We start from the raw sequence: 14,182 nt of genomic DNA on the forward strand, positions 1-14,182 counted from the left end.
TAAATGAACTCTTGACAATTCTACCTGATCATTGGAAGAAATTCCAGGTAACAACCTGATGAAGCTGCTACAGAGAATGAGGAGTAGTGTAAAGTAATCATCAGAGTAACAGGGGACACATGAGGAATCTTTACTCTTTGTCTCCATATCTGTTCCTTTCTTGGTTTTGCTGAATCTACGACATGCACTTTCCAATAAGAACAAGGAAAACCACTGCATGAAGAAGTAAGTTTCAACGCTTGACTTTCACAGTACACCAACCCGAGCCGCCAACCCAAACCTCACCCTTTATCCTCAACCCATAACCTAAAGGAATAGTCAGTGCACATATAGTCAGGTCTTCTGGTTCTGGCCATTTTTGGAATAACAAAAAAAAAGAATGGCAGTGATGGATCCATTAAGAAAACCAATAATTACCTAGATGTATATGAAGAAAGCCATGCCTGAAATAAGAGTTCATTCACTACAAGAGCAGCGGAGGATTGCTTCTCCGGCACACCCGTGTAACCGCCATTGTTAGTCCTGTCCTTGGTCCTGCCCATCTCCTATCTCTTCCCCAGTTTGAGAACTTTCTGTCCTCTCCTCCATGCCACACGAGGTGGGGTAAATCTTCATCTCAGAGTCACCGATCTATCCTTCATACTCAAATCATGACCGAAGATTTAGAAAACATGAACGAAGGATCTTATTGATCAGTAATGATTGCAGATCCCATCAGCTGGCAGATTACTATTGACGCTAATGTTAGTCGTGGTCTCTTGTTCTTTGTATACACAGATGTAGCTTCCAATATCTTTCCGGAAAAGGTCACAATTCCTCAGACACGGAAACATCCAGACTCATTTACTTGTAGTTCGCCTTCGGGGAGGCGCGTCATTTCTTCCATGCTATGGAGGAGACCGTCTTAGAAGAGGTAATTCATAGCAAAAGTATGAAAACAGAACAGGTCAAAACGCGCGGTCCACGTAAGCTCCGAAGAAAGTAACTTACCCTTTTACAAAGTCATACGTTACTACTGAAATGATTGTGATACCCATGAAACCTCCCCGCAGTATGGAGACGATGAATACATGAAGAGTTTGGAGCACTTATTACTAAAGATTTCCCAGGATTTGTGCCAATTTACCACTGATATTCAATGTGTCTATGGAGGAAGTGAGTTTCATGAACTTGAAGTGGAGCGCAAGCCCTTCTCCTTCACTCAACTTTTTTAGTTATTCTTTAAGGAGTGGTGGAGAAACTAAACGATGCAGAAAATCAACTCACAGAAAAGAAAAAATGATGCTACAGCATCGGCACAGGACCCTGAGAGAAAGACCCCACCATCGGCCGCTCTCCAGAGTTTCCTCCACATCCTACAGCATCAGCACAAGACCCTGATAGGAAGACCCCACCATCGGCCGCTCTCCAGAGTGTCCTCCACATCCTCCAGCATCAGCACACGAACCTGATAGAAAGACCCCACCATCGGCCGCTCTCCAGAGTGTCCTCCACATCCTACAGCATCAGCACAGGACCCTGATAGGAAGACCCCACCATCGGCCCCTCTCCAGAGTGTCCTTCACATCCTACAGCACCAGCACACGAACCTGATAGAAAGACCCCACCATCGGCCGCTCTCCAGAGTGTCCTCCACATCCTACAGCATCAGCACAGGACCCTGATAGGAAGACCCCACCATCGGCCCCTCTCCAGAGTGTCCTTCACATCCTACAGCACCAGCACACGAACCTGATAGAAAGACCCCACCATCGGCCGCTCTCCAGAGTGTCCTCCACATCCTACAGCATCAGCACAGGACCCTGATAGGAAGACCCCACCATCGGCCCCTCTCCAGAGTGTCCTTCACATCCTACAGCACCAGCACACGAACCTGATAGAAAGACCCCACCATCGGCCGCTCTCCAGAGTGTCCTCCACATCCTCCAGCATCAGCACACGAACCTGATAGAAAGACCCCACCATCGGCCGCTCTCCAGAGTATCCTCCATATCCTACAGCATCAGCACAGGACCCTGATAGGAAGACCCCACCATCGGCCACTCTCCAGAGTGTCCCGTACATCCTGCAGCATCAGCACAAGACCCTGACAGAAAGATCCCACCATCGGCCGCTCTCCAGAGTGTCCTCCATATCCTACAGCATCAGCACAGGACCCTGATATGAAGACCCCACCATCGGCCACTCTGCAGAGTGTCCCGTACATCCTGCAGCATCAGCACAGGACCCTGACAGAAAGACCCCACCATCGGCCGCTCTCCAGAGTTTCCTCCACATCCTACAGCATCAGCACAGGACCCTGATAGGAAGACCCCACCATCGGCCCCTCTCCAGAGTGTCCCCTACATCCTACAGCATCAGCACACGAACCTAATAGAAAGACCCCACCATCGGCCACTCTCCAGAGTGTCCCGTACATCCTCCAGCATCAGCACAGGACCCTGAGAGAAAGATCCCACCATCGGTCGCTCTCCAGAGTTTCCTCCACATCCTACAGCATCAGCACAGGACCCTGATAGGAAGACCCCACCATCGGCCCCTCTCCAGAGTGTCCCCTACATCCTACAGCATCAGCACACGAACTTAATAGAAAGACCCCACCATCGGCCGCTCTCCAGAGTTTCCTCCACATCCTACAGCATCAGCACACGAACCTAATAGAAAGACCCCACCATCGGCCCCTCTCCAGAGTGTCCCCTACATCCTACAGCATCAGCACACGACCCTGATAGAAAGACCCCACCATCGGCCACTCTCCAGAGTGTCCCGTACATCCTCCAGCATCAGCACAGGACCCTGACAGAAAGATCCCACCATCGGCCGCTCTCCAGAGTGTCCTCCATATCCTACAGCTTCAGCACAGGACCCTGATAGGAAGACCCCACCATTGGCTCCTCTCCAGAGTGTCCTTCACATCCTCCAGCATCAGCACACGACCCTGATAGAAAGACCCCACCATCGGCCCCTCTCCAGAGTGTCCCGTACATCCTCCAGCATCAGCACAGGACCCTGACAGAAAGATCCCACCATCGGCCGCTCTCCAGAGTGTCCTCCATTTCCTACAGCATCAGCACAGGACCCTGATAGGAAGACCCCACCATCGGCTCCTCTCCAGAGTGTCCTCCATATCCTACAGCATCAGCACACGACCCTGATAGAAAGACCCCGCCATCGGCCACTCTCCAAAGGGTCCTCCATATCCTACAGTATCAACACAGGATAATAATAGAAAGACCCCACTATCAGCCGCTCTCCAGAGTGTCCCCTACATCCTACAGCATCAGCACCTGTCCCTGATAGAAAGACCCCGCTATCGACCGCTCTCCAGAGTGTCCTCCACATCCTACACCATCAGCACAGGACCCTGATAGGAAGATCCCACCATCGGCCCCTCTAAAGAGTGTCCTTCACATCCTACAGCATCAGCACACAACCCTCACAGAAAGACCCTGCCATCGGCCCCTCTAAAGAGTGACCTCTACATCCTTCAGCATCAGCACATGACCCTGATACAAAGACCCCACCATCGGCCGCTCTCCAGAGTGTCCTCCATATCCTACAGTATCAACACAGGATAATAATAGAAAGACCCCACTATCAGCTGCTCTCCAGAATGTCCTACACAAGGGCAGACATATCATTGGTGCAACCTGTGCTGCCACACAGGGGCACAAAAGGTAGGGGGCCATTTATACCTCCAAAGCAGGTGCAATTTTGCATTTTTAGGAGCTCTTGGACTGCAAAGGGCTCATATATTGTTCATGCACAAGGGCCCTTTTCTGTGTGTGTCCACCAGTGGTCCTCCACATCCTACAGCATTAGCACGGGACCCTGATAGAAACACCCCACCATCGGCCGCTCTCCAGAGTGTGAGTGCTGGGCGAGTGAGCGGCCGGTGGCTTTTCCTCCTGACTGCACCATACACATGTACGGTCAGCTCTGCAGAGAATGCATGTTTTCAGTGGGAAGTAAGCTGTGGTCTGACACCCTTGGCGGCCACTTATCGCATGAGGGTATATAGACATGCCAAAATACAATATGTCCAAGTCTTCTTCTTCCGACATCTGCCATCAGAGAAGTCAGGACACCCCATATCCATTAGGTGATCCCACCTAGATCTGCATGTTCAGCTATGTTCTCTCATATATATGGGCACCTCCACTCTTTCCAGCTGTCGAGGCCGGACTCATTCTGCTGCTGAGGGAATTAGAAGAAAAGAGACCCCCTGACCATTGACAATGAGATATTGACGGTTCTGATAGACGTCATGGAGTGATCGCTATCTGAGGAGGTCGTACGCTGGATTATACTCACCGGTTAATGGGAAAGTTACATACCTAATATACAGGCACAGATCTCCTAAATTAACAGAATTTTTCGTGAAATGCCCACGTGGCGGAGATAGATTTATTTATCTAATCTCTCAACCATGGAAATGTTAGCGTTAACCCCGCATCTACAACGTCGAACATGAAGCAAAAAATCTGAAATATTGTTGTTGGCCCCTGAGGACCAGGATGGTGGTGAGACATTACCAGTGACTGTGACAGTGCTGCTCGTCCGGTGCTCTCCGCAGACACAGGCATAGTCTCCTCTGTCCTCCGGTGCCAGGTCACGTATGACCAGCTCTGCAGTCAGCCCCTCTTGACGGATCTTGTATTTCTTGCTCTGTTTGATGGCCTTGTTCTCTTTCCTCCACTCCACGGTGGCGTCCAGCTTGTTGAGTTCACAGCGCAGAGCGATGGAGGCTCCTTCACTGGCTTCCTGCGGGGTCAGCTCCTGGGTGAAGAGGGCTGGAAGTTCTGGAGAGAGAAGATGGAGGAAGGTGAGCACTCAAATATTTCTTGCATGTAATCATGGCAGCTCCCTTCTCAATTATGTCTGATGGGACAGATAATAAGGATGACACTGACCTTGCACCTTGACCCGGGCAGCGGTCTGTTGGTCTCCGGTATCGCAGGTGTAGGTTCCAGAATCTTCTGATTTCACGTTGTGTATGACCAGCTCCACTATGGTTCCTTTCTGCCTGAATTCATACTTGTCATTGGCCTGAAGGACAGTGACGCCTTTCTTCCACATGACGTGAGCATCAGCTTTGGTGATCTCACAGGACAGGGTGATGGCGGAGCCTTCTTCTGCATCACAATTTTTCAGATCTTGTTTAAAACGAACTGGAATAGCTGCAAAAAAGAACAACTTTAGTACTGAAAATCCATAAAAAATTTGCCGGTCCCCTGAGTGGTGGATGCCCCACCCGTGGTACTGTGTCCCAAATGGTTTCCTACCAGTGATGGTCACATAAGACGTGCTCTTCTGGTCTCCAGTGTCACACGTGTAGTCACCAGAATCTTCGGGTTTGGCGTTCAGTATGAGAAGTTCCACCATGGTGCCTTGTTGCTTCATGTCATACTTGTCATTTCTCTCTAACACTTCTTCGTCCTTCGTCCACGTCACGGGGGCGCCGGGCTTGCTGAGCTCGCAGTGTAGCTTCACTGTACTGCCTTCCTTCGCTTTCTCATTACGGAGGCCTTTCTTAAATAAGACCTGGACGGCTGAGAACAAAAATAAAAAAAAAGATATTCTCAGGCTAAAAAGAATTTGAAGATTAAAGCAATGATGGTATAAGGGTGGCGAGCCTCATATGTCCCCCCATACAGTATAGACTGGTGGAATGATTCATATGGTATCTACACACAAGTCCAAAATTGTTGTTACCCCTCGTTTAATGCATGAAAAACCCACAATGGTCACAGAAATAACTTGAATCTGACAAAAGTAATAATAAATTAAAAATCTATGAAAATGAAGAAATGACAGTCAGACATTGCTGCTCTGCTTCCACGGAATTAAAAAAAAAAATTAAACTCATGAAATCGGCCTGGAGAGAAATGATGGGACCCCTGAAAATAATGTGACAAAAGGGACATGATAAATCAAGTTGTGTCCACTAATTAGCATCCCAGGTGGCTACAATCTTGTAATCAGTCAGTGGGCCTGTATATAGGAGTACAGATACTCACTGTGCTGTATATAGAGCTACAGATACTCACTGTGCCTGTATATAGGGCTACAGATACTCACTGTGCTGTATATAGAGCTACAGACTCTCACTGTGCCTGTATATAGAGCTACAGATACTCACTGTGCTGTATATAGAGCTACAGATACTCACTGTGCCTGTATATAGAGCTACAGATACTCACTGTGCTGTATATAGAGCTACAGATACTCACTGTGCTGTATATAGAGCTACAGATACTCACTGTGCCTGTATATAGAGCTACAGATACTCACTGTGCTGTATATAGAGCTACAGATACTCACTGTGCTGTATATAGAGCTACAGACTCTCACTGTGCTGTATATAGAGCTACAGATACTCACTGTGCCTGTATATAGGGCTACAGATACTCACTGTGCCTGTATATAGGGCTACAGATACTCACTGTGCCTGTATATAGAGCTACAGATACTCACTGTGCTGTATATAGAGCTACAGATACTCACTGTGCTGTATATAGAGCTACAGATACTCACTGTGCTGTATATAGAGCTACAGATACTCACTGTGCTGTATATAGGGCTACAGATACTCACTGTGCTGTATATAGAGCTACAGATACTCACTGTGCCTGTATATAGAGCTACAGATACTCACTGTGCTGTATATAGAGCTACAGATACTCACTGTGCTGTATATAGGGCTACAGATACTCACTGTGCCTGTATATAGGGCTACAGATACTCACTGTGCCTGTATATAGAGCTACAGATACTCACTGTGCTGTATATAGAGCTACAGATACTCACTGTGCTGTATATAGAGCTACAGATACTCACTGTGCTGTATATAGAGCTACAGATACTCACTGTGCTGTATATAGGGCTACAGATACTCACTGTGCTGTATATAGAGCTACAGATACTCACTGTGCTGTATATAGAGCTACAGATACTCACTGTGCTGTATATAGGGCTACAGATACTCACTGTGCCTGTATATAGGGCTACAGATACTCACTGTGCCTGTATATAGAGCTACAGATACTCACTGTGCTGTATATAGAGCTACAGATACTCACTGTGCTGTATATAGAGCTACAGATACTCACTGTGCTGTATATAGAGCTACAGATACTCACTGTGCTGTATATAGGGCTACAGATACTCACTGTGCTGTATATAGAGCTACAGATACTCACTGTGCCTGTATATAGGGCTACAGATACTCACTGTGCCTGTATATAGGGCTACAGATACTCACTGTGCCTGTATATAGAGCTACAGATACTCACTGTGCTGTATATAGAGCTACAGATACTCACTGTGCTGTATATAGAGCTACAGATACTCACTGTGCTGTATATAGAGCTACAGATACTCACTGTGCTGTATATAGGGCTACAGATACTCACTGTGCTGTATATAGAGCTACAGATACTCACTGTGCTGTATATAGAGCTACAGATACTCACTGTGCTGTATATAGAGCTACAGATACTCACTGTGCTGTATATAGGACTACAGATACTCACTGTGCTGTATATAGAGCTACAGATACTCACTGTGCCTGTATATAGGACTACAGATACTCACTGTGCTGTATATAGGGCTACAGATACTCACTGTGCCTGTATATAGAGCTACAGATACTCACTGTGCCTGTATATAGGGCTACAGATACTCACTGTGCTGTATATAGGACTACAGATACTCACTGTGCTGTATATAGAGCTACAGATACTCACTGTGCTGTATATAGAGCTACAGATACTCACTGTGCCTGTATATAGAGCTACAGATACTCACTGTGCCTGTATATAGGACTACTGATACTCACTGTGCTGTATATAGAGCTACAGATACTCACTGTGCTGTATATAGAGCTACAGATACTCACTGTGCTGTATATAGAGCTACAGATACTCACTGTGCCTGTATATAGAGCTACAGATACTCACTGTGCCTGTATATAGAGCTACAGATACTCACTGTGCCTGTATATAGAGCTACAGATACTCACTGTGCCTGTATATAGAGCTACAGATACTCACTGTGCTGTATATAGAGCTACAGATACTCACTGTGCCTGTATATAGAGCTACAGATACTCACTGTGCCTGTATATAGAGCTACAGATACTCACTGTGCCTGTATATAGAGCTACAGATACTCACTGTGCTGTATATAGAGCTACAGATACTCACTGTGCCTGTATATAGGGCTACAGATACTCACTGTGCTGTATATAGAGCTACAGATACTCACTGTGCCTGTATATAGAGCTACAGATACTCACTGTGCCTGTATATAGAGCTACAGATACTCACTGTGCCTGTATATAGAGCTACAGATACTCACTGTGCCTGTATATAGAGCTACAGATACTCACTGTGCTGTATATAGAGCTACAGATACTCACTGTGCCTGTATATAGAGCTACAGATACTCACTGTGCCTGTATATAGAGCTACAGATACTCACTGTGCCTGTATATAGAGCTACAGATACTCACTGTGCTGTATATAGAGCTACAGATACTCACTGTGCTGTATATAGGGCTACAGATACTCACTGTGCTGTATATAGAGCTACAGATACTCACTGTGCCTGTATATAGGGCTACAGATACTCACTGTGCCTGTATATAGGGCTACAGATACTCACTGTGCTGTATATAGAGCTACAGATACTCACTGTGCTGTATATAGAGCTACAGACTCTCACTGTGCCTGTATATAGAGCTACAGATACTCACTGTGCTGTATATAGAGCTACAGATACTCACTGTGCCTGTATATAGGGCTACAGATACTCACTGTGCCTGTATATAGGGCTACAGATACTCACTGTGCCTGTATATAGGGCTACAGATACTCACTGTGCTGTATATAGGACTACAGATACTCACTGTGCTGTATATAGAGCTACAGATACTCACTGTGCTGTATATAGAGCTACAGATACTCACTGTGCCTGTATATAGAGCTACAGATACTCACTGTGCCTGTATATAGGACTACTGATACTCACTGTGCTGTATATAGAGCTACAGATACTCACTGTGCTGTATATAGAGCTACAGATACTCACTGTGCCTGTATATAGAGCTACAGATACTCACTGTGCTGTATATAGAGCTACAGATACTCACTGTGCCTGTATATAGAGCTACAGATACTCACTGTGCCTGTATATAGAGCTACAGATACTCACTGTGCCTGTATATAGAGCTACAGATACTCACTGTGCTGTATATAGAGCTACAGATACTCACTGTGCCTGTATATAGAGCTACAGATACTCACTGTGCCTGTATATAGAGCTACAGATACTCACTGTGCCTGTATATAGAGCTACAGATACTCACTGTGCCTGTATATAGAGCTACAGATACTCACTGTGCCTGTATATAGAGCTACAGATACTCACTGTGCCTGTATATAGAGCTACAGATACTCACTGTGCCTGTATATAGAGCTACAGATACTCACTGTGCTGTATATAGAGCTACAGATACTCACTGTGCTGTATATAGGGCTACAGATACTCACTGTGCTGTATATAGAGCTACAGATACTCACTGTGCCTGTATATAGAGCTACAGATACTCACTGTGCTGTATATAGAGCTACAGATACTCACTGTGCTGTATATAGGGCTACAGATACTCACTGTGCTGTATATAGGACTACAGATACTCACTGTGCTGTATATAGAGCTACAGATACTCACTGTGCTGTATATAGGGCTACAGATACTCACTGTGCCTGTATATAGGGCTACAGATACTCACTGTGCCTGTATATAGGGCTACAGATACTCACTGTGCCTGTATATAGAGCTACAGATACTCACTGTGCTGTATATAGGGCTACATATACTCACTGTGCCTGTATATAGAGCTACAGATACTCACTGTGCTGTATATAGGGCTACATATACTCACTGTGCTGTATATAGGGCTACAGATACTCACTGTGCCTGTATATAGGGCTACAGATACTCACTGTGCTGTATATAGGACTACAGATACTCACTGTGCTGTATATAGGACTACAGATACTCACTGTGCCTGTATATAGAGCTACAGATACTCACTGTGCTGTATATAGAGCTACAGATACTCACTGTGCCTGTATATAGAGCTACAGATACTCACTGTGCCTGTATATAGGAGTACAGATACTCACTGTGCTGTATATAGAGCTACAGATACTCACTGTGCCTGTATATAGGGCTACAGATACTCACTGTGCCTGTATATAGGGCTACAGACTCTCACTGTGCCTGTATATAGGAGTACAGATACTCACTGTGCTGTATATAGAGCTACAGATACTCACTGTGCTGTATATAGAGCTACAGATACTCACTGTGCTGTATATAGAGCTACAGATACTCACTGTGCCTGTATATAGAGCTACAGATACTCACTGTGCTGTATATAGAGCTACAGATACTCACTGTGCTGTATATAGAGCTACAGATACTCACTGTGCCTGTATATAGAGCTACAGATACTCACTGTGCTGTATATAGAGCTACAGATACTCACTGTGCTGTATATAGGGCTACAGATACTCACTGTGCTGTATATAGAGCTACAGATACTCACTGTGCCTGTATATAGAGCTACAGATACTCACTGTGCCTGTATATAGAGCTACAGATACTCACTGTGCCTGTATATAGAGCTACAGATACTCACTGTGCCTGTATATAGAGCTACAGATACTCACTGTGCTGTATATAGGACTACAGATACTCACTGTGCCTGTATATAGAGCTACAGATACTCACTGTGCCTGTATATAGAGCTACAGATACTCACTGTGCCTGTATATAGGGCTACAGATACTCACTGTGCTGTATATAGGGCTACAGATACTCACTGTGCCTGTATATAGAGCTACAGATACTCACTGTGCTGTATATAGAGCTACAGATACTCACTGTGCCTGTATATAGAGCTACAGATACTCACTGTGCCTGTATATAGAGCTACAGATACTCACTGTGCCTGTATATAGAGCTACAGATACTCACTGTGCTGTATATAGAGCTACAGATACTCACTGTGCTGTATATAGGGCTACAGATACTCACTGTGCTGTATATAGAGCTACAGATACTCACTGTGCCTGTATATAGAGCTACAGATACTCACTGTGCTGTATATAGAGCTACAGATACTCACTGTGCTGTATATAGGGCTACAGATACTCACTGTGCTGTATATAGAGCTACAGATACTCACTGTGCTGTATATAGGGCTACAGATACTCACTGTGCCTGTATATAGGACTACAGATACTCACTGTGCCTGTATATAGGGCTACAGATACTCACTGTGCCTGTATATAGGGCTACAGATACTCACTGTGCTGTATATAGGGCTACAGATACTCACTGTGCTGTATATAGAGCTACAGATACTCACTGTGCCTGTATATAGAGCTACAGATACTCACTGTGCCTGTATATAGAGCTACAGATACTCACTGTGCTGTATATAGAGCTACAGATACTCACTGTGCTGTATATAGAGCTACAGATACTCACTGTGCCTGTATATAGGGCTACAGATACTCACTGTGCCTGTATATAGAGCTACAGATACTCACTGTGCTGTATATAGGACTACAGATACTCACTGTGCTGTATATAGAGCTACAGATACTCACTGTGCCTGTATATAGGACTACAGATACTCACTGTGCTGTATATAGGGCTACAGATACTCACTGTGCTGTATATAGAGCTACAGATACTCACTGTGCTGTATATAGAGCTACAGATACTCACTGTGCTGTATATAGAGCTACAGATACTCACTGTGCCTGTATATAGAGCTACAGATACTCACTGTGCTGTATATAGAGCTACAGATACTCACTGTGCCTGTATATAGAGCTACAGATACTCACTGTGCCTGTATATAGAGCTACAGAGACTCACTGTGCCTGTATATAGGACTACATGTACTCACTGTGCTGTATATAGGACTACAGATACTCACTGTGCCTGTATATAGAGCTACAGATACTCACTGTGCTGTATATAGGGCTACAGATACTCACTGTGCTGTATATAGAGCTACAGATACTCACTGTGCTGTATATAGGGCTACAGATACTCACTGTGCCTGTATATAGGACTACAGATACTCACTGTGCCTGTATATAGGACTACAGATACTCACTGTGCCTGTATATAGGGCTACAGATACTCACTGTGCTGTATATAGGGCTACAGATACTCACTGTGCTGTATATAGAGCTACAGATACTCACTGTGCCTGTATATAGAGCTACAGATACTCACTGTGCTGTATATAGAGCTACAGATACTCACTGTGCTGTATATAGGACTACAGATACTCACTGTGCCTGTATATAGAGCTACAGATACTCACTGTGCCTGTATATAGGGCTACAGATACTCACTGTGCTGTTTGGTGACATGGTGTGTACCACACTCAACATGGACCAGAGGAAGCAAAGGAAAGAGTTGTCTCAGGAGATTAGAAAGAAAATTATACACAAGCATGTTAAAGGTTAAGGTTATAAGACCATCTCCCAGCAGCTTGATGTTCCTGTGGCTACAGTTGCACATATTATTCAGAAATTTAAGATCCATGGGACTGTAGCCAACCTCCCTGGACGTGGCCGCAGGAGGAAAATTGATGACAAATCAAAGAGACGGATTATACGAATGGTAACAAAAGAGCCCAGGAAAACTTCTAAAGAGATTAAAGGTGAATTTCAAGCTCAAGGAACATCAGTGTCAGATCGCACCATCCGCCGTTATTTGATCCAAAGTGGACTTCATGGGAGACGACCAAGGAGAACACCATTGTTGAAATAAAATCATAAAAAAGCCAGACTGGAATTTACCAAACTACATGTTGAGCAGCCACAAAGCTTCTGGGAGAATGTACTATGGACAGATGAGACAAAAATGGAAGTTTTTGGCAAGACACATCAGCTGTATGTTAACAGATGGAAAAATGAAGCATATCAAGAAAAGAACACTGTCCCTACTGTGAAACATGGATGAGGCTCTGTTATGTCCTGGGGCTGCTTTTCTGCATCTGGCACAGGGTGTCTTGAATCTGTGCAGGGTACAATGAAATCTCAAGACTATCAAGGGATTCAAGAGCAAAATGTGCTGCCCAGTGTCAGAAAGCTTGGTCTCAGCCGCAGGTCATGGGTCTTGCAACAGGATAATGACCCAAAACACACAGCTAAAAACACCCAAGAATGGCTAAGAGGAAAACATTGGACTATTCTGAAGTGCCTTCTATGAGCCCTGACCTAAATCCTATTCAGCATCTTTGGAAAGAGCAGAAACATGGCGTCTGGAAAAGGCAACCTTCAACCACGAGACAACTGGAGCAGTTTGCTCATGAGGAGTCGGCCAAAATACCTGTCGAGAGGTGCAGAAGTCTCATTGACAGTTACAGGAATCGTCTGATTGCAGTGATCGCCTCAAAAGGTTCAACAAAATATTAAGTTAAGGAGAACCATCATTTCTGTCCAGGCCTATTTCACGTGGAAGCAGGGTTGAAAAGCAATGTCTGACTTTCATTTGTTCATTTTCATAGATTTTTAATTTATTATTACTTTTGTCAGATTCAAGTTATTTCTGTGACCATTGTGGGTTTTTCTTTCATTAAACGAGGGGTACCAACAATTTTGACCACGTGTGTATATGGTATATATGTGTACACCAATGTAACTGAAGTATCTATTGATTCTGTAAGTAACCCTGTGCATTGCAGATACATCTGTAATATTATCTGCCACCACTAGGGGGTCATTACCTGAATAGACTATAAAGAGACTGTAAGCAGGGAGTGAGTCAGTGTGTGGCTGAGGCCACATGTCAGCCAGGAGACCCTTATGCTGAGCAAAGAGTTATTCTGTTGTGGGATGAATAAACTACACTAGAATGGCGTCTGGTATAATCCAATAACCATTGTGCTATTGTCCTTTCCTTTTTTTTCATTTTGATGGCACCAGAAAGAAGTGTCAATCATCATTGGCCTTTAATACTGATGACTGAGAGATCGCTGTGGCACGGAGACATTGTCCCGCAATGTGTTCAAGTGGCAATGATGTACGTCCAATGTGGGTTTGGTGTCTCCTGTGTGTGCAATGACGGATGTTAAAAGAGA

General features: G+C 45.0%; 1 protein-coding gene across 1 annotated transcript in view; it reads right to left on the reverse strand.

Moving 5' to 3' along the window:
• The window catches only part of OBSCN (obscurin, cytoskeletal calmodulin and titin-interacting RhoGEF), a 528,918-nt gene that overhangs the window by 285,053 nt on the left and 229,683 nt on the right, over positions 1 to 14,182 (reverse strand). The window contains exons 36-38 of the mRNA XM_073676881.1: positions 5,286 to 5,552; positions 4,914 to 5,180; positions 4,536 to 4,802 (exon numbers count right to left, since the gene is read on the reverse strand). Of these exons, the coding sequence (XP_073532982.1) occupies positions 4,536 to 4,802; positions 4,914 to 5,180; positions 5,286 to 5,552 (801 nt within the window). The remainder of the gene's footprint in view (positions 1 to 4,535; positions 4,803 to 4,913; positions 5,181 to 5,285; positions 5,553 to 14,182) is intronic.

Source organism: Phyllobates terribilis, unplaced genomic scaffold (genome assembly GCF_046119375.1).
Source record: "Phyllobates terribilis strain yellow unplaced genomic scaffold, ASM4611937v1 Scaffold_4__5_contigs__length_816908805, whole genome shotgun sequence".
NCBI classification, from domain to species: domain Eukaryota; kingdom Metazoa; phylum Chordata; class Amphibia; order Anura; family Dendrobatidae; genus Phyllobates; species Phyllobates terribilis.